Consider the following 25,287-nt stretch of genomic DNA (forward strand, 5'->3'; position numbering starts at 1 on the left):
CAAATTTTTCGAAAGCTTTCGTAATCTAGGCAAAAAAAAACAGCATAAATTCTGATATTTTTAATCGTTTATTACTCTATGAAATATTTACCATCTAACTGGTAAAAATATATATAATTCGTAAGGTCCTATAAAAATAAATAGTGGTGTAATATTTTTCGCCTATTTTTGAATGCTACGAATTAATGTGACTACGACGCCATATTTAGAAGTTAAATAATTATATTAAGTTATAAAAACTGAGGACGCTGTTTTTTTTTAATTATAGGACATCTCAAATCAAATATTTTGTTAGTTTCAGAAGAAATCGAATATTTATTTGTTAGTTTAAAGCAAAGTAGCTACCACAATTCACTTTTTTATAGGGTGCTGCGAAAATTGGCTTGCTGAAAATCAGAACTTAATTTATAGATATGAAGTTTTGCGAATTCGATACTTTAAAGAAAATTATAGTTGAACTGTAGAAAATATCAAATAAGTTATGTACATTTAACTTCTCACGAAAACAAACTAGAAATGAAATGATTTTACCATCAGAGTTACAGCCCTCTATTCAAATAAAACATGAAATTTAAACAAAATGTAAGAATAATTAAGGATAAGTGTTATTAAGGATAAGAGTTATTAAGTCACGTGGTGTACCTTGATGGCGGTGCCTTGGCGAAATTGATATTCAAATAAGGTAGGAACAAACATAGGATTATTTTTCTACGTTTTAAAATTGATGCTGGTAGCATGAGCGTGCTATGAATTCAAAATCAAATTGTTCTAAAATTAGGAAGCCCGGAAACTAGAATGAAATGTGGGTTTAACTTTAATTACAGTAACTTGTTGTTGCCAAAGAACAAAGCGTTCCCTGGTTAATAGGGTGTTGAAATTTCTCGGTAAGTTAGGTGTCTGCTTTCGAGGCTTTATAAGAGATTTCTGCCAAGACACGCCTATTTTTGGGAGAGTTGGCGAAACTTGGAAATATTTAGGTAGTACACTATTAATTCTGAGTCTTGACTGTAGTAACTGTAATTAGAAACAACTTGCTTGAATTATTGCTTCAGAGAAGGCTTTTCAGGTTATTGTCTAAAGTCTTTTTTTATGAGCGACAAGAAAGATGCTTTAATGCTTGAATTTTAACGTCAGAAAAAAAAATTTGGGTTGCTGACAAAAATCTTTCTTATGAGCGACAAAAGATAGAGGTTCGAATGTTCAAACATTAACGTCAGAAAAGGATTTTGTGGTTTCTGACAAAAAAAAATTTTATGAGCGACAAAAAGAATGACTCTTGAATGCTTGAACATTAACGTCGGAAAAGAAATTTTGGATTACACAAAAATCATTTTTATGAGCGACACAAAGAAAGAGGCTTGAATGTTTGAATTTTAACGCCTAAAAGGGATTTTGGGGTTACTGACAAAAATCATTTTTATGAGTCAATAAATGATTTTTGTGTTGTTGAATAAAATATTTTTTATGAGTGACAAAAAGAAAGAGACTTGAATGCTTGAATCGTTACGTTAAAAAATAATTTTTGGGTTACTCGAGAAAGTTTTTTTTTATGAGTGACAAAAAGAAAATCGGTAAAATTGTTAATGTCAGAAAAAAATTTCGGTTACTATTTGAAGTCTTTTTTTTTATGAGTGCTCAAAGGAAAGAAGCATGTATGTTGAATCTTTAAGACAGAAAAAGATTTTTGGATCATTGGATAAAGTTTTTTCTTATGAGCAATGATGACCATTTGAGTAAAATTCAATGGTGCGTAAATAGTGAAACTTTATGCTCCAAAAATAACAAAGCGTTGACAATATTCATAACAATATAGAAACCAAACTATATATTGGAAATCCCAACTAACTGGTTTTTAGTGTTTAGAAAAAAGTGCTATTTTTTTGTAAAAACAAAATAAAGTATTAACAAGCAAGAGAAACTGCATATAAATTTAAACTTTAATTTACTAATTTGGTCATCTGTAGTTTAAAATTGTTGTGAACATTTACACAGTAATGAACTACTAACTTAACCCCTTGGGGACGGGTGATTCAGAAAAGCATTCGTACAAAATCAGAATCAAGTTGCAATTAAATAAAAAACGGTAACTTAAATGTAGTCGTTACTAATTTGACAGACTTACTTTGCTTTTATTTTAATTATTGTTTGTTTAATCATACATATAATCAATGTTAATTCAAAGTATAACTAAATAGTTTTATTTTTAACAAAGTAATGGTGAATTAAATAAATCAAACAATTATAACTCCGCCTACAAATAAACTGCTAAAGAAATACTTTGATTACCAGTTTTATCTTCTTACCCTGATTGATACGGTTTTTTGCTGTCACGTATTTGTGACAGTCGGCGCGAAAGGGTTAAAGTTAAAAAATTCCAGCATAGCTTAGCTTAACCAGAGATGCAAACTTATGTGCTCGTTTTGGAAGAATTTTTTCTAGTGGTGCTAAGTCTATGTTTTAATGCATCATTCTTTGTCTTATAAGTTTGAGTTAAAGTTGTTCTTCACACCACTCACAACTACTTGTAAATGATTTAAAAGTTCATCTGAATCGTCTCTTTATTCAAGCTCTGTAGTGTGACGATTCTTGACAGGGGTGAAAGCGAGACGGAAAAGAGGAAAGGCTGGTAGTAAAACCATTTCAGTTATAGTTAGTTTTGGGGAGGAGTTTACTTATTCTTTTTTTACATTTTTCAAGAATATCTACTTTATCTTTGAAAAGAAGCAGTTTTATATATATGCCAGAATTATAAAAGAAATCTTGATAGTTACAGATATTTCATTTTTTTTTCGAAAAAAATGCTGGAATGAAATGTTTTACGTACCAGGTTTTTCTCTTTTCCGTCTTGCTATATAAGGGCTTTCACCCATGGTTCTTGAAATGTTGACAAAATTATTGAGAATTCTGGAAGCTTTGCCTTTAAACTGTTTACCACTGTGTAAAATATTTCGTAAAAAGCATAATAAATTAAAGCCTTGGCGAGAGGCCTCCTATAACTGAAAGCTTCCACGCGGTTTCTTTTAGAATTTTAGATAGTCCAGTTTAGGAAAGAAGTATTCAATAGAAAATCTATGTATAAAAATTTGTTTAATTTATGAATAAGATTGGTTTGCTTTATTCACTTGTCAGCCACCACACATTCATTTCTCAAATACCTATGAAAAATTCTCTAAATTATTTGTAAAATAGAATTGGGATAAATGCACACAACTGGTTCACTTTTTAAATAGTCTGCGCAGAATACTTATAAAAAACTGTGTGGATGCTTTCTAATATAGGAGGAGATGGGTAATTACTATAATTTTCACATCTCAATGTTTAATAACCACTTTATTTAGTGGTCATTTTATGAAAAGTGTGCAAGTAGGAAAATTTGTCAAACTAACTTATAGTATTGTGTCTATCATTTTTAACTCTTAAAAGCCCCTCAAGTGCAGAGGGTAAAATTCTGCTAATATTTAAATTGTGTTGAATGTTAATAGATAAAGTATTAATTCCTTAAATTTTCTCAAATAACAAGAATGATTTTTAGTATTTTAAAAAGCAGCTAATGGCTATCAAAATATATTTTGATGTTTTTTATAAAAAAATTATTTTTTTGAAATCGTTTAATATTTTTTTTTTAAGTTCTTTTAAAATATTTATTAAAAAAAAAGGATTTCTTACCTGGTCAGTTTTTGTCAAAGTTTGAAATGTAGGCAAGCATTTGACCCATTTGATGACCATAAATAGTAGTCTAGCCGTAATCTCTTGAACAGATTCCCTATTAGAGGACAATTGTCCCCCTCCAAATCCCAAAAGTCCCCCACTACTCCTCCCACCATTTCCTCCTGACGATTCTGAAGAGGGTGGTGGAGACATCAGTTGGGGACACAGAGGATGGGGAGGCGGCGGTGGAGGGAATCCAGCGAAATGTGATGTTCTGGCAATTTGGAGAGGACCCCTCCTCCAAGGGCGCTGAGCTTCACGCTGTTCCATATCAGTTCTTGAGACTTTTCGGCGTTGAGTAGCATCTGGAGGAGCCCTGCGGAGGACGCCCCAAGGAAGGCGGCCGCAGCAGACGAGGCAGCATCCTTGGGTGGGGGCGGCGAACCGAATAACCCGGAACCGCCTCCGTCAGCCCCGGCTGCTGCAGCTGCAACAGCGGCTGCGGCCAGCGAAGAAGGCAGCTTCGACATGTCGAATGCCAGTTTGGCTGTGTAGGTCTGGTGGTGGTGGTGATGTGCCGGGGCGCTGAGTCGGTGGTGATGAGTGAGCGGGTGCCCTAGTTGTATCGGGTGGTGGTGATGGTGATTCGGTTTGATAGGTCCGTCTGAATTGTCTTTAAATTTAGGTTTTCGTGGTCCTCTTTCGTGCTGGACCGCTGTAAAGAAATGATTCAAATTATTATTTTATTTTAAAATAATCGTTTTTAAAAATTAAATTATTTCACTGATTTTGGAGAACAATACCAAATGAACTAAATTTGTGGCAAATTCAACAGGATGCTAAGAAGAGTTGGCGTAATTTAAATCACTTGATTTAAATCATGCCATGTCTACTGATAATGTCAGATATGCTACGAGCGACAAAAAATGTAAGAAGTGGAAGAGACCAATTCAGTTTTATTTATTTAATCCATTTAATTATCCAATCGTAACTACCACTGTGACTTACATTGCAAATTATTAATATTTAAACTAAAAACACTTTCCTCAATCCTCCGTTGAACGCTGTGCAAAGCATGGAGGTAGCTGGTTCAAATCCAGCTGTTATCTATATTGGGCTATCTATCTTTCGATTTGACAATGAGTTTTAAGCTTGAAAATGTATGTAATTCTAATAAACCGATACAAACACCTTCAACAGTCAACTGATGGAAATATGTTTGAAATTTTAATCGCTCTTACTAGAGTTTTGCTGTTCATTAATCACCACTTTTTATATGTTTAGTTCTGTGCTATCCCTGTAGTTATACCTACTTCATTTCATTTTTATAGCTTTTTTAACATTTAATACATGTTATTGCTTAAAATGACAAGTTCACTACAATCACAGTTAATCTGCTATGGCTATTTGTCGTTATAGCAGACTTCTGTAAGTTATAAGATCTGGTAGTCACGAACTATTAACTCTTTCTGAACTAACTTTCAAAAATTTTAATAGTTTTTATCTTTTAAACTTTTTATCAACCACGTTTTATTTTTTTAAAAATAATTCAAATTGGCTCGGTGCTGACATTCATTCGATGACTACAATTCTCAAGATGTTCCTTCCTTAAAATTTTCGATTCGAATTATAAAGTGGTAGCGAACAACAGTTCAAATAAGTTAATTTGGCCATCAAGTGAAAAATTCCCTGCATAATTCTTAGGTCTTACTAATTTGCTTAACCCCATACCTGCCATCTCTTCCGGATTTTCCGCAAGATTTTATTTTTATATTTAAAGTGGTAGTAAATATACACTATTTTTTCTTTTATAAACTTAATTTTTAAATGATTTTGATCACCACTATTCTTACAAAAATGAAGCACATATATTAATATGCGTTACTATCATGGTTGTAAACTTAAGTTTTCCCAAATACAACGTATTTGTTTGCTTAAAATTGAAGTTTTAATTCCATTTTACTACCACTGGGAAAAATGATAATGGAAAGGATTAAAAGTTGGCAGGTATGTAACCCGTTTTGTCCCGACTTTATATATTAAAATGATACAAGAAGTGGTTTTATGGAAAAGGTGGTATAATATATTATCGAAATTAATTGGTTTTTCTACTGTTAGGGCATTCAAAAAGTCTTTGATAGATCAAAAAGTACTTGCTCCTTTTAATTCTAGATCTAGTCAGAAATAACTAAATCATTGTGGTATCTGAGAATCTTTTAATTCACCCAGATCAATGAAAATTCTGAAAAAAGTTTCCGATCACAATGAATGTCTTTGAAAAAAGGAACTGTCCTAAATATATGATGCTGTGCGTTAACCGGTTAAGTTGAATACGTATAGTTGTCAAAAGTGTGTGCTTATTGTCTTTCTTCTATCTGAAAGGGGAGGAATCCACTAATTTTGTTAGCAACTATAAACGCATTGGAGTTTAATACTCTGGTGGTAGCTTCACACTAAAAAATTAAAACTTGTAGTCAACTAATCTTTAAAACTATCAAAATTTTTATTAATTTCACTTTATTTTAAAAATAGCACTGCAGTGAATCATGGAATTCTGAACTATATTTTAAATGATTAACATATCTTTAGTAATCAAAATTTCTTCTTTTACAAATTGGTGAAAATTATCATAGTTTTCTTTAATTATTTATAGGACGCTGTAACCACTACATTAAGCTCTGATGTTACAATTTCCATAACCTGCATCTGTGGTTTGTACGAAATATTTTTCCAGTAGTAGTAAACAAAAGGAGATATTTTTAAACAAAATTTTAACTCTTTTGTTAAAAGCACCGAATTTAACCAGTATCCACGCGACACCTTGTGTACACTAGCATCGTATTTAGCCAACACCCATGAGAAGTAATGTGTCACAAGCGTCGTATTTGGCCAACATCCATGCGATACTCTGCGTGGCTTGCGTCATTTTTAGCCGGCATCCATGAGATATTTTGTTTGTCTTGCGTCGTTTTGTGTGTCTTGTGTGTTTAGTGTCGTTTGTATTGTAAATCTTACCACATGCAGACCTAACAATAACGATTTGTTTTCAGTACTTTCTCGGAATGCCAACTGCTTCAGATTCAACAAAATATTACCAAAAAACAAAAAGAAAAAAAATATTCAGATTTTCGTTTAATTTTGCCCACATTTCACAAGGCTCAATACGGCTTAACTGTTACAAAGTAGCATATCACTTAAACCTTTGAATTACTTAAGAGTAGTGATGAGTAAAAAACCGCATAAATCGAATTTACTAAAAACTTGAAAAAGACATTAAAAGACTGCCACTCGAAAATATTTGTCCACTATTCGGAGCAAGTTGGCAAGTATACTACACAAATATTATTACCAAAAAAATTAATATTAATATCTGAATAACGGTATATTGTTATTAAAATATTTCAAATGTAATAGTCAGTGATTTGTGACTCATTAAAAATTAAATGTGAAGAGTGGTAAGATTTCGGAAGTCTCCCATGTAAAGTCATTTTCCTGTGCATGTTATTTTTAAGCATATACTGAAGATTAAATTAATTCCTTTTTTAACACTTATTTTGTAAGTAATAGAACACTAACTTCAATTTTGAATCTTGATAACAATGATAGCCCGCTCAAAAAAATTATTTATACATGAATATATGACTATCATTATGACTCACAAATCAAGAATATTTCAAAAAATTTTAAAGATCTTAATTTAAAATCATTGACACTTTTCATTGATAACAGTGATAGTCAGCTCAAAAAAAAATCTAAATAATAGCTGATATCTAAATAAATGATAATAATCATATATTCAAATATAGTTAATTTTATGACTCACAAATTAAATCAAAAATGATTCGATTATGACTCACAAATCAAAAATATTTCAAAAAATTTTAAAGTTCTTAATTTAAAATGATTAACACTTTTCATTGATAACAGTGATAGTCAGCTCCAAAAAAATCTAAATAATAGCTAAATAATAGCTGATATCTAAATAAATTATAATAATCATATATTTAAATATAGTTAATTATATGACTCACAAATCAAATCCAAAATGATTCGATTATGACTCACAAATCAAAAATATTTCTAAAATTTTTTTTTTAAGTTCTTAATTTAAAATTAAAAAAAAAATCTTGACTAGAAATATTGCTTAGTTTAGTTAGAAAAGTACAGAAAGCTCTTGTTAAAGTATTTCACATATATACTTATATATTTTTAATATCAAAATTCGAATAGCATTAATTTAAATTTTCTGTCAAACGTGATTAAATTAATTAGAATTCACTAATTAATTAAGATTAAATATTTATAAATGGTGCATACGCTATTAAGAGAATATTTAAATATTCCACAAATCATTTATGTAAATTAAAGAAGAATATTATCTTAATTTTTTTTTTCTATATTTACTAAAGATTTTACAAATACAATGTCTTTACTTCCATTTGAAACTTAAGAAACTAAGCTTAATGAAGATTAATTTATTCAATTTTCTTTAATAAATTCTGTTCTTTCATTACGTTGAGTGAGTTTCTTTTTTTAATTCATCAACGTCTTCATTGCTTCAATATTAAATATAAAAATTGCTAGAGATGCATTTAAAACTCCCATTTAGTAGTTCTTAGTGTGTTTATTAAAATTATTGATAATTTCTGGAATTCGTCAAAAAATAATAACTAAAACAACAAGGTTTTTTTTTTCTTTTGAAAATGTGCTTAAAATTTTTAAAAAATATTTACTTATTTTATTTTATTTTAGCACAAAGAAATGGAATTGTTCTGTAACCTATCAGTTTTCCGGTCACGTATAATTTGTACAATTTTAATTCTAACTGTTTTGATTTTTAATTATTCATTTGTATTTATTTCTATACAAGGTTACCGAGAGCCTTAAAATAAAATAAAAAATTGTGATGAAATTAAGACAAACATCGATACTTTGTAATATAACTAATTCAAATATTTCGTATGCGCCGTTCAAATACTGCAGAATAATCTCTTTGCCAATTCTGGACTTTCACAGTAGAGGGGATAGGAAAAAAAATGAATTTTGGAAATTCAAATGGCTCGCTAAAGCGATCTGAATTTCCAAATTTCATTTTGATATATGGCAATTGGCAACTTTCCAAAAATTCATTTGGAAAAATTGCGAATTGTAATGAAAATAAAAATTTAATAAAATATTTTTATAATCGATAAATATTTTCCGTTTGCTTAAAATTGCGGAAAATTTGAGGAAATCGCGCCTTTTTAAAATTTCTTCAGGTTGGCTATATCCTCTGAAGCAAAGATGGTTCAGTTTTTAATGCGTCGTTGAGGGTTTGAATAACCTAAATAAATTAAATTCTGATAAATAATTTATTTTTTACGTTCGCCCAACGCTTTAGAAAAACACCCAAGTTTTCGAATTTTTCGTAATTTTTATTTTTGTTCATTATGAGATCAGGAAAAACCTAGAACGGGAAGATGGTTGCAAATCGAATTTCACCTGCACTCGACCCAACCAACCACCCAGATTTATAGGTAGTTTTTACATTATATTTACAACTATATACAGTGCGAAAAATAAGAAACAGACCACTCTGAAAAGCTTTTGATCTAATAATCTGATCTTTACATTCTAGGAATCAATTTTAAAGGTTTGAAGGTATTACCTGAAATATGCTAATTAATTAGTATAGACGACATTTTAAATCATGAAATCAGACACAAAAACGTTCTTTCATTAAATAAACATGCTTTTTTTTTTTAACTTGACGAATTTGGATTCTTGATCCCCAAAATAAAACGAGTAGCCGCAATCTGCAGGATATGATCCCCATAGTTTGGTCAAGAGAGCAGTCCAAAGTTCGGAGCCCTTAATTTTAATTTAATTTTTTGCGTATTTAGCCACATCTGTAGAACTTTTAAAGCGAATTTAAAAATGTTGACACATTTATAAAAATTGTTTATCCAAAGATTTATCATTTCAATGCAAAATAACACATTTAGTTAATGCTTATTTACTATATTTTATTCTTATGTATAAAAATAGTCGAATTTAAAGGCACACAAGTTTTACGTCATTTTAAAGAATGTACTTTTACACAGAAAATTCTAAATATGAGCGAAATCGGTCGAATAGTTCCTGAGAAATCAAATTTTAAAAATGCTGCTTCTTTATTTCTCAGGAACTATTTGACCAATTTCGCTAATTTTTTTTTGTTTTGCCATGTAAAATTACATTCTTCAAAATGACATAAAAAGTTGCAAATTTTACAATTCAAAATGTTTTTGACTATTATTAAATAAAATAATAAAAAATAATTACAAATATTAAATAAGTATTAAAAGCTTTTTTTTCATGAAATTATTCCTGAATAAACAAATTTCAAATTCAGGTGCAAAAATTTTCATTCGCATGAAAAGTTCTCGAAATATGGCGAAATACGCAAAAAATAAAATTAGCATTAAGGCTCCAAATTTTGGATCGCTCCCCTGACCCAAACTATGGGGGATTATACTTTCCATATTGCGGCTACCCCCATATTTTTGGAGTCAGACATCCAAATTCGTCGTAAGAAAAATTTGAATTTCTGCAAATTGAACTTATCAAAACAATTATATATATAAACACTATCACTCGAAAATATTTAACAAATAAATTTTATTTTATTTTATAACCGTCGTTGAACAGCCGACCCAATTTCATGGGTTTACGACTACTTACTTGTCCGGAACAAATTGACCTTGCTGCTGAAGTAGTGGTCACCTCTATGTACTATTTATAAGATGAAATATATCAATATCAGCAACTGCACTAATCATAATTAAGGCCAATCAAATTTTTTTACAATACTTAAGTACTTAAAGACGACTTTTATTCACATCTTTAAATTATATTTGCTTGTCGTTTGGGGTTATAATTTGAGAATTTTACTACATGAATTTTACTACAACTTTAAATACTTAGGGAAAAATCCCCGAACAAAAACATGGGAAATCAGTTGTTCTTTAGCTGGAACGTTGCGTCGTAACAATATTGATTTTAATGCTCCATGATTTTAACTTCAAATAAAGATATCAGTTTAATTGTGTTTCAAAACAAATTATGCCTTATAATCAGAGAATTTTAGCTGCTCCTCTCGATATACAGGATTTAGACTAGGGAATAAAATTTGTATTTATTCAGGTCTGAACTTTCATTTAAAAAAGTCGGAGAAAAAATTGTTGTAGTCGCTTGTTGGCCCAAAGGGGTCGATTAATGATTGTTGCTGACTTATTACAACAAGCTGACTTATTACAACACTTATTACAACAAGTGGGGTGAAAAACAAATTCATTCTGAGTTTTCATAAATTATATCGTGAAAAGTTGTTTCAGAAGCTAACAGAACCAGTGTCAGCCTCGACGTACTGGTCTGTCACGGAAAAAAATAATCTAATTTATTTAAAGCTCGACTTTTACAAAACGTCTAATGAAAAGTTGTTTCACTTGCAAAAAAAGAACGACCTAATGGCAATTTTCAGCTTCGACAAACTGATTTTGTCTTTGTTTCGAAAATATAATTCATTCCAAACTGAGCTTTAATTACATGTCTCACAAAAATATTGCTGCGCTGCCTGTAGGGTACTTAACTTTTTTTTATCACTGCCTTGCCACGAATGATATTTAAAACACCTCAGAAATTTTTTTTTTTAAAGTTTATTAACATTTTCAGTAAGAAACACTTTAAATCATACTCCTTATTTGTTAAAAATTAGTATTGATTAATGCAATCATAAATAAACCTTTGGTTAAAAGTAACAGACAGAATAAAAATATCAAAGTTATACTTTTGTAAAAAGGTAATTTAAAATTTTAAAATAGCCTTAAAGAAAGTGATTTTATTTAGGAATGTTAAAATCATAAGAAAAAAAAGCACAATCTGCCTTTGCGTAAAAGTTCAAAACGTTATATTTTATAAGCTAACTATTGAAAATCAGAAGCATATTAAAGAAAACGAGCTAGACAAGATTGCCTCAAGCTGATGTCAAAATAAAATTCGGAGTTCACTATTTCTCAAAATAATAATAATAATAATAATAATAGGAATTAAAGAAACATGTGTTTTATTAATATTCATAAGAGTATATCATTTATTGTTGTGAAATTAAGACCGAAGTTAATAATAATAATAATAATAATAAAAACGAATAGGTGCAGTTTTATTCATACTAGAATATCACTACAGAAATTTTTTACAGAATTTCAAGACAAAGATTTCAAAGTAGGTTTCTTTTTGCTCTACCAAGATTTTTAATGTTTGACTGTTGAAATAAAATAGCTTGTATCGTAAAAAGCAAAAGAAAAATAGCTCAGACTTCCTACAAATATATATATCTATATACATACTTCAACTAATCTTATGTTATTTCTTTATTTAAATCTTCTTAATTTATTATTCAGAACTAAACGCTTTTTCAGACTTTATTATTCACATCTTGCCTTTTAATTTATATTTTTGGTTTCAAGTTAAGCATTTTACAGTTTTTAAATTTTACAGTTTTTCGTTTACTAACTGTGAGAGACACATTATTCCCTCGATTTATTTAATAGCCCAATTGTAATTACTCAGATTTCAATTTTTCCATAAGATGTAACATATCATGCAGATTATTTTGCAAGAATTTCTCTCATTTTTATTCAGATGCACTTTGACTTGGTGTCACTTGGATGATCGTTATTTGATGATAATGGTAAAATAAACATTGATGCCCTATTATCCTACCCTTTTTTCTACCTTTTAAGACCCCACCTTCTTAAGACCTTTTTTTTATCCTACCTTTCGGCAATGGTTTCCTACATATATAACAAATTAAACGCGCTTCAGTATTGCAGTAAAAACGTGCCATACGAGATCACTTCTTTATTTACGTTTCTGTTTTCATATTTTGTAATCTGGCAATCTTATTATGAAAATATTTTAAACCATTCATGAAAGATTCCGGTACGCGTAAGTTCATTTGAATTCGTTCCTCGCTCCATAGATTTTATTTCCTGTTTTGTTCTGTATTTTTTAATTTTTTTTTACATTTATTTATTGTTTTTTGCTTGACATGTTTTGTTTCGTATATATTTCTGAGTTAATGAGTTCTTTTTTCGTTTCAATTTCTTTTTTGAGTGCTCCTCACACAATTGTATTGATATTTTGCTTTGACTATCTATATACAATAATAGAAAGCACTCCTTTTTGAGGATATAATAGTGTGAGCTGATGAGGAGATCATATATTTTCTTTATTTCGACTTCCTAATTTTTAATAAGATTTTTTTTTAGATAAATAAAAAAATATTTCAAATTTTATTATATATACATATATATGTATATATATCTAAATGCGACTTCGATATAAGAACAGAAAATATACTGAAAACATTAAATTTAGCATTGACTCGATTCTAACGATAGAATGTCATTGTCGACTTTTACAGCCTACCCTTTCAATAATCGAAATAAATTTATTTCATAAAGTGCGACTCTATCTGATGCGTCGAAAACGAAACCTAAAACCGGAGTGAAGTTGAGAGGTCACGGAGCTGACGCTGTGTCAAAACCGTGCCGACAAGCAGACGATCCTGGATAAAGACAAGGTAAACACGTCCTAACGCGAAACGGGATTACGTCTGCTCTTTTCCCCTTCTCAGCCAATAGGAAAATACCCCGGCTTATGACGTAGGAGTTACGGACTTCAGGGCCTTTTATCAGAGCAAACATGGACAAAGCGAACGAGTACTTAACACTGCAACTGCAACTGTTGTAAGTGGGAGGGTGGAACATGATACGTCCGATTGAAGAGGATGCAGGGCAGACTATCGGAAATCTTTTATCTAGGGGTAGGGGTGAAAATCGTGATAGAGTCTTATTTTTGTTCGTTTTCCGTTAATGTTCCTCATTCTAAAGAAAACTGAGGGTCTTGTTTACATCACTTCTGAGCTTGGGAGTGCAGCACTTCTTGTAAGACAAGAAAGAAAATACGCTTTCTGAGCTTTTGAGCACCATGAGAGATGAAAAAATAGAAGAAGGAGTTTTGTGAGGGAAGCAAAAATCAATTCGATATTAAATCTTTTGCTAAAGCCAGGAATTTTTGTCTTGTTTTGGGGGGTAAGTCTGGATTGCAGCTGCTGTCTTTTTGAGATTTCCAATAGATTTCATTGCGAAAAGAAAATGCTGGGGAATATGAAAAGTTAACTTTTCTTAAATTATCTACATAATGTTGAAATGTTTGGAGTTATAAATTTAAAAAAAAAATTCCGAATCAGTTTGTCCTTTATATTTTTGTCGAAATCGTCAACAGAAGAGCTGGTATGCAACAGCTTTTTCATAAAAAAAAAAAAAAAAAAAGATAAATAAATAAAAACTGTGCAAAAATAGGAAGTGATAAACTTGGAAAATAATAAAGATTAATGAAAAGAGAAGAAGGAAAAAAAATATTAAAATGAAATATTTTTGTTACAAAAATGTGATTAAAAATATATTTTATATTCTGTTTTTGCGTGATTTACTTTTTACTTAATGTGTTTTATTTTGTTTCAATTCCTTTTTTGGTGCTCCTCGCACTATTGTATTGATATATTTTGCTTTAACTATATTGATACAATATTGGAAAGCACTCCTTTTAAGCGAATATAATCGTGTAAGCTGATGAATAAATTATATTTTTTCATTCTTTTTTGTTTTAAGGCTTTTTTTCTTTTTCTCTTTTCATTAATCTTCATTATGTTCCACGCATTCTCTATATTTTTACCTTATTTTATGAGTTATATATACTTGCCGCTTACGCGCAATAAATAAAACTTAATAATTTTCTTCATTTTTCTATTTTTTTCTTTTCTTCCTTTTGATATAATTGTGCCATATATATATATATATGTCTGTATATATATACAGGTGAATTAGCCAAATGTCAAAAGTATTCGCCAATTTTCGAAACTCTTCTCCAAATGCAGATCTTAATTTGTTATCATTTATTTTCTTCCCATAAAAAACTATTTTACGGTAGTTTGTTTCAGGTTCATGTAATTTGAGCCCAATTCTAATTTTTTATGTAGCGCATCCATAGAAAATTATTGTAATCAAATCAAAAATACTGATTTGTTTAGAAAAATTCATTTTGACATAATTTTGAGGATCGAGTTAAGTATATATTTTTCTTTTCATTGAAAAATTTTGCCAAAATGCAATTTTATTCTTCAAATTTACGATTTTATCGCATTTGGCGATGTGGAGAATGCTTAGTGCCGACCCTGATATAGATATATATAAATATATGCACCTCACTGATACGCCTAAATTGCTGCCGTAAATTCAAAAGCTTCCAAATATCTAGAGTAATGTTAGGTTACATAAATTGCATCGAACATTCGAAGATAAAAAAGCTTTTAAGAAAGAAAGGAAGAAACCCTTTATTGCTATTATCAGATTACTTAAAAAGTATTTTAAATTTCGTCGCAAAACTACATCAACGTGTTTATTTCGAATGCATCATGCAATAGTGAATATGAAAACGATTTGCTTACTGGTCGACCAAAATCCTATTTCCATTTAAAACATCAATTTCGAAATGACTGCCTTTCTCAGATTTTTTAATTTGAGAGTGAGAAAGAGTTAAATGTTTAGAAGTTCAATTTTGAGAAGTGCAAAATTCGTAAAATTCTATTAAAATAATAAATGTTCGAAATCTCCATTTCACTCTGAAAGGAAGAATAGTTCTTACACAAACGATTTCGACTGAAAGAATAGCTTTAAATTAAAAGGGGAAACTTAATTTAAAGTTTTACTTTTAAATTTTAAAATGGGTTTTGAATGCTTTTTAATGTTTTTCAATCAAAATAATAAGGAAATAACCGTTAAAGTGTTTTATCCGACAAAAATAATCAATTTATTTTAAGACGCTAAACGCCTAGCAGAAAAATGAAAACATTTGCAAGCGATAATATTTTCTTTTAGCTTTCAAGAAATGATCTATACGAAGTGCAAAGAAGACAGTAAAAAAATCGTCTGATCTCATTAAACAGGCAAAAAGCATACTCGCTATGCAGATGTATAATGGAAAAACTAAAGCAAATTTAAATAACTCTTTCACCCAACACAAATTGCATTGAAAAGAGTTTTCGAAATTGGCAACATAGAACAAAAACCAATTATTCCGAATACAAAAACGTATCGCTAGAGTAGTACGAATTGCTTTGACACTTTCCTTCTCAAGCGTTAAACTTTTTTTTTTCGCTCTCAGTTAAGATAAAACGACCTTTTATTGCAGAAAAGTAATAAAAAAATTAGGTAATTTTCCTTGCGGGTTTGTTTTCTTAACTCTTCTGACGACTTTCAATGAGAAGGGTTGAAACAAAATGTCATCGTTTGCTTAAGGGGAGGGAGAGAGGGGTGAGAAAAGAATGATAAGAAGGGAAGCTTTTTTTTTCTTAGGTTCTTTAGTCGTTTTCGTTTGGCTATCTGTTTTCCTTTGCTGAAGTAATGGTTTCTAGATTTATTTTTGTGGTTAGCAGACTTCAGATAAAATGACAATTTTCTATCGAATTTTTCCGTCAAAAGGTTATAACAATATTAATATTCTTGGATCACCGATTTATTCTTTTATTTTAATTAAGAAAAATTAAAAATGAGCCAATTCCATCATCATAAGCTTGAAAAATTAATTAAAAATACAGTGTCTTTCAAATATTTTTATAGGTAACGCATTTACTAATTTAATTTATAAAATCCTGCACTTTCTTTTATTACGCATTTATCTATCATAATAAAAAATAAACTGTTCAAAATAGAGAAAAAAAAATAACTCAAATTTAATAGAAGATCTGGATTTTAATAAAAATAATTCCTTTAGTGTCTTAGAGCTATTTTTCACTCTTCTTAAACACATCTAATTATGAAAACTATTTTCAAAGTACTTAGAAAAATTAGTTTTCGAGCTTATATTTGAAATGTGTGTATAAAAAGTCAACAAATGCATCCGAAATTTCAAAATTGCACTTCAGGAAATATTTTATGCATAAAGTTTTAAATATCCATTAATATTTAACTTAACTTCTTGTTTCTATAAATTATAGATGCACTGAGCTAATAAAAAATACATCATAAATGCAGCATATTAAGTTTTTCAAAAAAGAATTTCGTTTTTTTATTCAATGAAAATAAAAGGTTTTTTTAAAGTAAACAAACAGTTTAATGAATTATACTTTATACAATGCACCAATAAAAAAAAATAAAAGAAAACAGAATAACTTTTGATCTAATGATCACGTTCTCGGACTCAATCTTAATGGCTGGAAGAGGTGAACTCAAATATGCAAATTAATGAGTGCAGACGATATTTTAAATTGCGAAATCAGATTCAAAAACGTACTTTCTCTGAATAAACGAACCTTCTTTTCGGCGTATTCGAATTTCGGACCCTCAAAATACAGGTGGTAGCCCCTTTCTGGAAAATATAGTTAATTTTTGCGTATTTCGCTATATTTCGAGAACTTTTTAAGCTAGTTGAAAAATTTTTGCACACAAATATAGAATTCGCTTATCCTAAGATAATGTCATACAAGAAAACATTTTTTAGTAAATATATATTATTTTTTATTATTTATTTAATAATGGACGAAAAAATGGTGAATTGTAAGGTATACAATTTATTGAATCATTTTAAAGAATATAATTTTACATGGCAAAATACAAAATTTGAGCAAAATTGGTCGAATAGAGAAGTTGAATTTCAAAAAAGAGAAACTCTCAGAAATTAAATTTAAATTTCGATTTCTAAAGAGCTATTCGACTGATTTTGCTCATCTTTCGTATTTCGCCATGAAAAATTTGATTCTTTAAAATGATGCAAAAATTGGTATTATATAACTTACAACTCAGAATCTTTTCTATCATTATTACATAAAATAATAGAAAATAATAAGTATTTGCTTAAAACTATTTTTTTACATAGAATTATCTTTGGTTAAACAAATTTTGTAATTGGGTGCAAAAAATTTTCAATTCGCTAACAAATATTCCAGAGGTACAGCGAAACACACTATAAGTAAAATTTACATTAAGGGGTTTACATTAAGACCCCTCCCCTGACCAAACTACCTGACCATATTTCCCAGATTGCGGTTACCCCTATACTTTAGGGCTCAGAAATCCGAATCCGTGAAGAAAAAGATATGTTTATTCAGAGAAAGTACGTTTTTTAGTCTGATTTCGTAACTTTGAATATCGTCTGCACAAATTAATTAGTATATTTGAAGTCAAATACGAGAGCCATTAAGATTGGGTCCTAGAACGTAAAGATCCGATCATTAGATCAAAAGTTATTCAGGGTGGTCCTTTTTTTGGCACACTGCGCATTTATACCCAATACCTTTTGCATCCTTTCTGGTTGTCGCATAATTTAACTCTTAAACTTTTGTTCTTATTGGCAAAAAGCTAACCCAGATTACTTTTGGCCTGTTTATTTGAAGTAAATGCTCTATTACCTAAAATTTTTTTGTAGCGACCCATTATTGTCGACAACCTATTTTTGATCCTCAGTGATGATGCGCCTTAAAAACAGATAATATTCTTGAGAAGCGAATCACAGACGTCAACGTGACGTCACAAATTTCTTTCCGTAAGAATTTCAGCGTTTTTTACTTCAAAATTAAACATTGGGCTTTTCAAATGATCCTAAGTAGTTGAACTTGATAAATATAAAATTTAATGTCTTACTGATCTCACTAGTTGTTATTCCCCGGTTTGGATCAATTAATATCTTTATTTTATTTTATTTTATTTTATTTTATTTTATTTTATTTTATTTTATTTTATTTTATTTTATTTTATTTTATTTTATTTTATTTTATAACCATCGTTGAAAAGCCGACCCAATATTTGGGTTCACTACTCCTAATATTCAACTCCATAGCCTTTTGAACAAAATTCAGAAGTCAAAGGATCAAGTATTGGAAGAAATTTGCCTTCGTGGAGGACTTTTCGATGGAACTAATCGCCTGTTGCGTTACAGGAGAGGAAAATCACGAAAACCTCCCACGGTTACCTCGATGGCAAAAGGACTCTAAAGAACTCTCCGCTTACCACTGAGAATATTTTACATCAGCACTGTGGTCGGTGCAAGCCGGATGAGGAATTCGTATCGATCAGCCATCGCTGGGATTCGAACCCGGTTCACCTCATTGGAAGGTGAACGCTCTATCCCTGGAGCCATCACGGCTCAAGTGCGATACATTATTTATAATGTATAAAAATATTTAAAAGGAAATAAATTTACCGTCTTTGTTCATACAAGCTTCAAAACACTTCCTAAGTCTGCAGGCCCTGCACTGGTTTCTATGTGTTTTATCTATGGGGCACTTTCCTTTTAAATCGCCTTGAGCTTTACAAGTATAGACACGATTTCTATGAATACTTCGTTTGAAAAACCCAGAACAGCCTGTAATAGAAATGAAAAAGGAGAAAAAAATATTAGGCATCAATTGTTTTAAAAATCATTAAGATGTTACAGAAATTTACTTATACACATACGAAGAGTGCAAAAAAAAATTCAGTAAATGAGTAAATAAATCAAAAGCAAGCTATGTACCATTATTTGTACTTCATTATTAATTTTTATTTATTTATATTTATTTTTTTTTAAAATTAAATTAATAAAAACAAAATAAGTAAATTTAATTTATAAAAAATAAGTAAATAAAAATTAATAAAAGGAGTACAAACAATGTTATATAACTAGACATGTAAACGTTTCGGCTCTATAACAAAGCATGTTCTTAATAGTGCCAAAGTCCTGTTGATGTAACTTGTTTGTAATTTCATATGCACCTTTCCGTTTTTCTCTTTCGTTCTGTGTTTAAACTATGAAAAAGAAATTTTACTATAGTGCCAAAATGATCGTATGTCTGTCTATGTGGCAATATTAGTTCTGTTTTCACCTTGTTTCAGGTTCAAGTTGCAGCAATAAGTTAACTCATACCATTGTTTCTCCCGATAATATGGTATGAGTATGCACTTCCCCAGCATTTACCTGATTTATCGCTTTTAAATTTGTTTTCATTTATCTTATCTAAAGAGTATAAGTTTTGTTGATGTTCCATATTTTGAAATATTACTTGACATCTATGCCTCGATCGATGCAGGAAAAGATTTCTACATAACTATATCTCTTGTAAGTATATACAACTATTTTTTTAAAATGACGTTTCAATCTGTGCTCGTGATTTTTTCTTCCACTTTAATAAATTTTCTGCTGCATGAGATTTTTGAACGGATCTTAGGTATTTTAACGCCGTTGATTTCAAATTTGCTAGTGGTTTCTCTCTACAAGCTACAGCTTTTATGCAATCTAATAACATCTTCTAACCAGGATTTTTTTTTAAATTCACGCAAGTGAATACAGCATCGTGAGTTCGCATCCCAACGGCCGAAGAATATCCGTGTATTAAATGGTGACTGGTGCACGTTAAATCTGTCGGGGTCACAAAATCCCATAACAAATCAATACCTTGAGGGGTATTGAATTGGAGATGGATTGTTTTCTGGTTCAGGTCGAAATTATAATCGGCGAATGAATGAATGGAGTATGCTTGGTTCAACCATATAAAACGGGCTGTGACTTGTGTGTGGCTTAAGTCGGATTCTTGGCCATCGATATCGCCACTGAAAAACCAAGAAAAGCACCCTTTGTCTTAAAAATTCGCTTGTCTTCAAGCAGGTTTGCTGGTATTGGCAGGTTGCATAATTAACGATAACAACAACGTAAGGCATGGTAGGATATAGGGATAATACATTTCAGTTGATAGTACAACACGTTATGATCATATGTGCTTTGCCTTATATGTTATTTTCAAATAAGAAGACAAATGTATAAATATGTAAATATGATCTTATACTTTCCTTACAAACTTGTACATACAGGCAAAGAATAAACTGAACTAAAAATACTATTTTGAAAAATATGTGTAGAACAAAACTAAATTTAGGTTTGAAAACCGCACACCCGAATCAGTTAAGATCAAGTACATGTTTAAATGCAGCAAAATATTCGTTCCAAAGTTTGTTAACAAAAATTCAATTATGTAAAAAAAAAGTCCAATACCAATATATACTAATCTGAATAAACTATACATTTAAAAAAGCATCATCCAATTAATATGATGAAAAAGCACAATATTCTAAAATGGTTTCCTTCTCTTGCTCATCAAGAGAGTAAACTCATCTGCCTTGAAATTTAATAAATAAATTTTGAAATCAAAACAATTTGGAAAGAAAAATTTAAAACTCTAGTACAATTTGACTGTTTTAGAATTCTGATTAAGCTTTAAGTAAAGCATGAAATCTAATTTAATGTCTTAAATTAGATGTAATTTTTTAATTTAACAATTTTTGTTGCAATTAAATTTAAACATTATATTTAACTAAGGAAAAAAATAATTTTTAAATAAATTTTTCTATTTGATTTAACAACTTTATAGTTAACAAGCAATAAATAAATATTAAATATCATTAACAATCATTAAATAAACACTAAATATAGTTAATTAACAATTAATGTACATTAAATATAGTTACAAGCATTTGATATACATTAATTATAGTTAACACACATTAAATATGCCTTAAATATGTTAAACAAACATCAAATACACACGAAGTATAGTTAACAAACATTAACTATGCGTTAAGTATAGTAATCAACATTTAATATAATTATCAAGTAATGGCACTAAATATTATGTGTTTTCATTAAAATATAATTGAATTCATTTTTTTGCATGTGATATGTATGTTACCAAGAAAGATCGAAATCTGAAGAACGTCAACTTTCACCGGTGAATGTCAACAATGGCATAGTTTTTTTTTTTCAACGTCTGAAATATATGCTCTATCTGTTTTGATATTAATTTATTGATGAATATTTACAATAAATATTTATTCGATATTTTAATATCCGATCAGGATATGTTTGAGAAAGCCTAGGTTTTTGGAATACCTGGCAGGTGTGAGGATAATGGCCAATATTCTCTATTTCACCCTTATATATATTTTTTAAAGATTAATAATCTTTGCCCGATATACATATACCCAGAAATCGCTTCACTGATGCTCTTTTTCTTCTTTTTTTGTTCCATTGTGTGATATACACTTGTCCGGTATTTCCTACTGTGATTTTTTTTAAAATTAAGTGCTACTGCCAGGTGTACATTGGCCCTGCTTTCTCAACACTAATTTTTTTCCTAATCTGTACTAATTGTATTTTAAAATATCGAATAAATTTTAAAATATCAATAAGTAATTTAATATCAAACATAACAAATAATTCAGATACTTACCAAAGCGACTATGCAATTATTGACATTCACCGGTGAAAGTTGACATTCTCCAAATTTCGCTCCTTTATGACAGTGTTTCCCAAACTTATGACTTTTGTGTACCCTTTTTAAATTTTTTGTAGCGCTGTGTACCATCATAAAAAAATGAATGTATTTTTTACTATAAAAAAATTGCCCAAAAATTAAAAATCACAACTGGCTGTTGACACCACTCATTATTAACTGTTAAGTAAAAAAATAGCCAATAGAAAAATACGCAATCTTAAATATTTACGGCTAGAATTGTTTTTAAATAAAAAAATTTGAAAATTTCGTTCGCATAAGAACGAGTACCCTCGCTAAACTGTTCCCGTACCCCTGGGGGTACGCGTATCACACTTTGGGAAACACCGCTTTTCGGTAACATGTACATAGGCATAAGCATTCAACGTACAGAGTTAAAACAGAATAATCGAATGACAATATTAATGAAATCCATATATTTAACTATTCTTTGAAATATAAGAGTTTCTCGGTTTGTTATATCAAATTATTTATTTTTTCATCGAAAGTAATTTTAAAAATAATATTCGGTGCATAATCGGCAATTCTTGAAAAACCTTACGAACATAACAAATCTTTGACAAAAATGCTCATTACTAAATTAATAACCCGAACAGTTACTTTAGTTGCGTTAAATTTTTTTTTCTTCATATAATCGAGGGAATGTTTTGTTATACATATGAAACAAAATTCTAAATGAAAAAAAAGTAAATGTTATGTATTTTTTAACCTTTAATATACGCCACACATCGCCCCAAAAACGACTGCAAACCATTAGGTTTTTAATCTCGGTCTCACTGTAGAAGCGTATAAATAAATTAATGCAAGGCCATAAAATTATGTCTTTTTTTTTTTTAAATATTTCTGCTACCGTCGTGGGATCGTTCGAAAAAAGTGACTGAAAAAACTAGGTAAACTTTTTGCATTCATCTGAAAAAGAATGTTCAATTATATGCACACAAAAAAAATTATAATTTCACATTTGGCATCTGTTTTGGCGAATTTCTTTCTCAGCGTATGCGCCTTGCAGTCATCAAGTATCGGGACTCTCTGTTCAGAAATGATAGAAAATTTTAATTGGTTCCCGACATGCAGAAAAGAATTAAGAGAAAAGAAAAAGGAAAAAAAAATGTAGATGTATGGTTCCATTTTATCGTTCGAAAATGTTTGAAGCAAGAAAGCTAATGATCCTTATGGAATGGGTTTGTTGAGTATTATTTTCCACCAATAATTAACAAAACTAACTGACTATGTCTTTTGCGTTTTATTACTTTTCAATTTTCATTTTGCGCATATTTTAAACGCATGTGTATTAGATCACCTATTTACTGTATATTTTTCTATCATACTTGATTTTTTTCACATTGAAAAATTGCATAAATATGAAAAAGCTGTCAACTTTTACGGTATTAACCTTTACGAGACTGGTGAGTCATAAATGGAATCGAATGGAATGAGAATCAGGATAGAAAAAAATAAAAAGTGGTAGCTTAAGTTTGGGCATGGCCAATTTAACAGACTTATTTTCGCTTTAACCGAAGATCTAACACAGGGGTTTCCAACTTACATGAGGTCGGGGGCCGCAATTAAAAACACCAGTCAAATGGCGGGCCACAACTTTATCAAAATTTTATACAGAACTCTTTTATGTTTGAAGGAACATTAATCATTGCTGTCAGATTTTTATAAAAGTTTTTTTAATATTTAAAAAAAGACAAAATAACAAGCATTACAAATAATGCTTGATTAAAATTTTTTTCGACTTATTAGGAATTATAGCAACAACTAAAAAATTCTCGAGCATCTGAAAATAATTTTTTTTTTCCGCTCATGCGATATTCAAATCAAGGAATTTAGATAAAACATGATATTCATTCCCTCTTTTATGCACTTTAAAATTTACAAATGTAAATAATTTCGTCCAAAATGAGTGGCTTCAAAAATCTAAATTGGAGGATCTCTGATACGCACATGCTAAATTATATTCACAAAATAAAAAAATATTAAAGGAAAGAAATTAAAAAAGAGAGCACTATTATTTTTGTATTTGAATAAATATTTTCCTGGATGCAAAACCTGAGAAAAAAAAATTTTTGCACCGTTGTTATGTTAAGTTTCACGGATAACAAAAAAATTAGTTTTTATTTTTATTAACGAGAAAAGTATTTTAAGCCCTTAGATTTTTTACGAGAATTCTCCGCTATGAAAACTAATAAATTTTAGTTCGCGGACCACAAAAAAAGGCTCCGAGGCCCGGATGCGGCCCGCGGGCTGCCAGTTGGAAACCCCTGATCTAACACATCCATTCCCTGCTTGTTAAAAGTGTAAGTATATAATTTTAAATTTGAACTAAGTAGTGGTGAATTAAATAAAGCAAACTATTATTACCCCACCCACAAATAAACTGCTATAAAAATAGTTACCAGTTTTATCTTTTTTACCCCGATTGTCCCCAAGATGAGAATGCATATACATACTTGTTAATTTTTCCGGTTTTCCCGTAAGATTTTATTTCTACATTTAACCCCTTGGGGACGGGTGATTCAGAAAAGCATTCGTACAAAATCAGAATCAAGTTGCAATTAAATAAAAAACGGTAAATTAAATGTAGTCGTTACTAATTTGACAGACTTACTTTGCTTTTATTTTAATTATTGTTAGTTTAATCATATATATAATCAATGTTAATTCAAAGTATAACTAAATAGTTTTATTTTGAACAAAGTAATGGTGAATTAAATAAATCAAAAAATTATAACTCCGCCCACAAATAAACTGCTAAAGAAATACTTTGATTACCAGTTTTATCTTCTTAACCTGATTGATACGGTATTTTGCTGTCACGTATTTGTGACAGTCGGCGCGAAAGGGTTAATGTGGGGTCAAAATTTATAGAATCAGATTTTGTTTTTCATTAATTAAACACGGTTTAAAATGATTTCGAATACCATTAGATTTGAATAATTTAAACATATATATGATAGGCTTGCTCACTGTCTCATACTTTTTTTTAATTGTTATCTTAATTTTTAAGAAACACCAACATAAATTCTTAATTTCATTGGCATTACCCTACCACTAGGAAAACATATTTTCGAAAAGCGTAAAAGTTGGCAGGTATGCATATATGACTCGCCCGTCTCTATGAGATTAGCTAATGATATTAGGCTGGAATAGCCTGGTAGATAGGGCACTGGGCCAACGCCTCCTATAACTGAAAGCCTCCACACGGTTTTTTTATAGGTAGTCCGATCAGACCA

General features: G+C 29.9%; 1 protein-coding gene across 1 annotated transcript in view; it reads right to left on the bottom strand.

The window, feature by feature from the left end:
* LOC107439966 (nuclear receptor dissatisfaction) overlaps positions 1-25,287 on the bottom strand; it is a 90,708-nt gene that overhangs the window by 14,628 nt on the left and 50,793 nt on the right. Inside the window, 3 exon segments of the mRNA XM_016052725.4 lie at positions 3,667-3,909; positions 3,912-4,363; positions 18,928-19,089. Of these exon segments, the coding sequence (XP_015908211.2) occupies positions 3,667-3,909; positions 3,912-4,363; positions 18,928-19,089 (857 nt within the window).

Source organism: Parasteatoda tepidariorum, chromosome 5 (assembly GCF_982258835.1).
Source record: "Parasteatoda tepidariorum strain Cologne lab strain chromosome 5, Ptep-v5.0, whole genome shotgun sequence".
Lineage (NCBI taxonomy): Eukaryota > Metazoa > Arthropoda > Arachnida > Araneae > Theridiidae > Parasteatoda > Parasteatoda tepidariorum.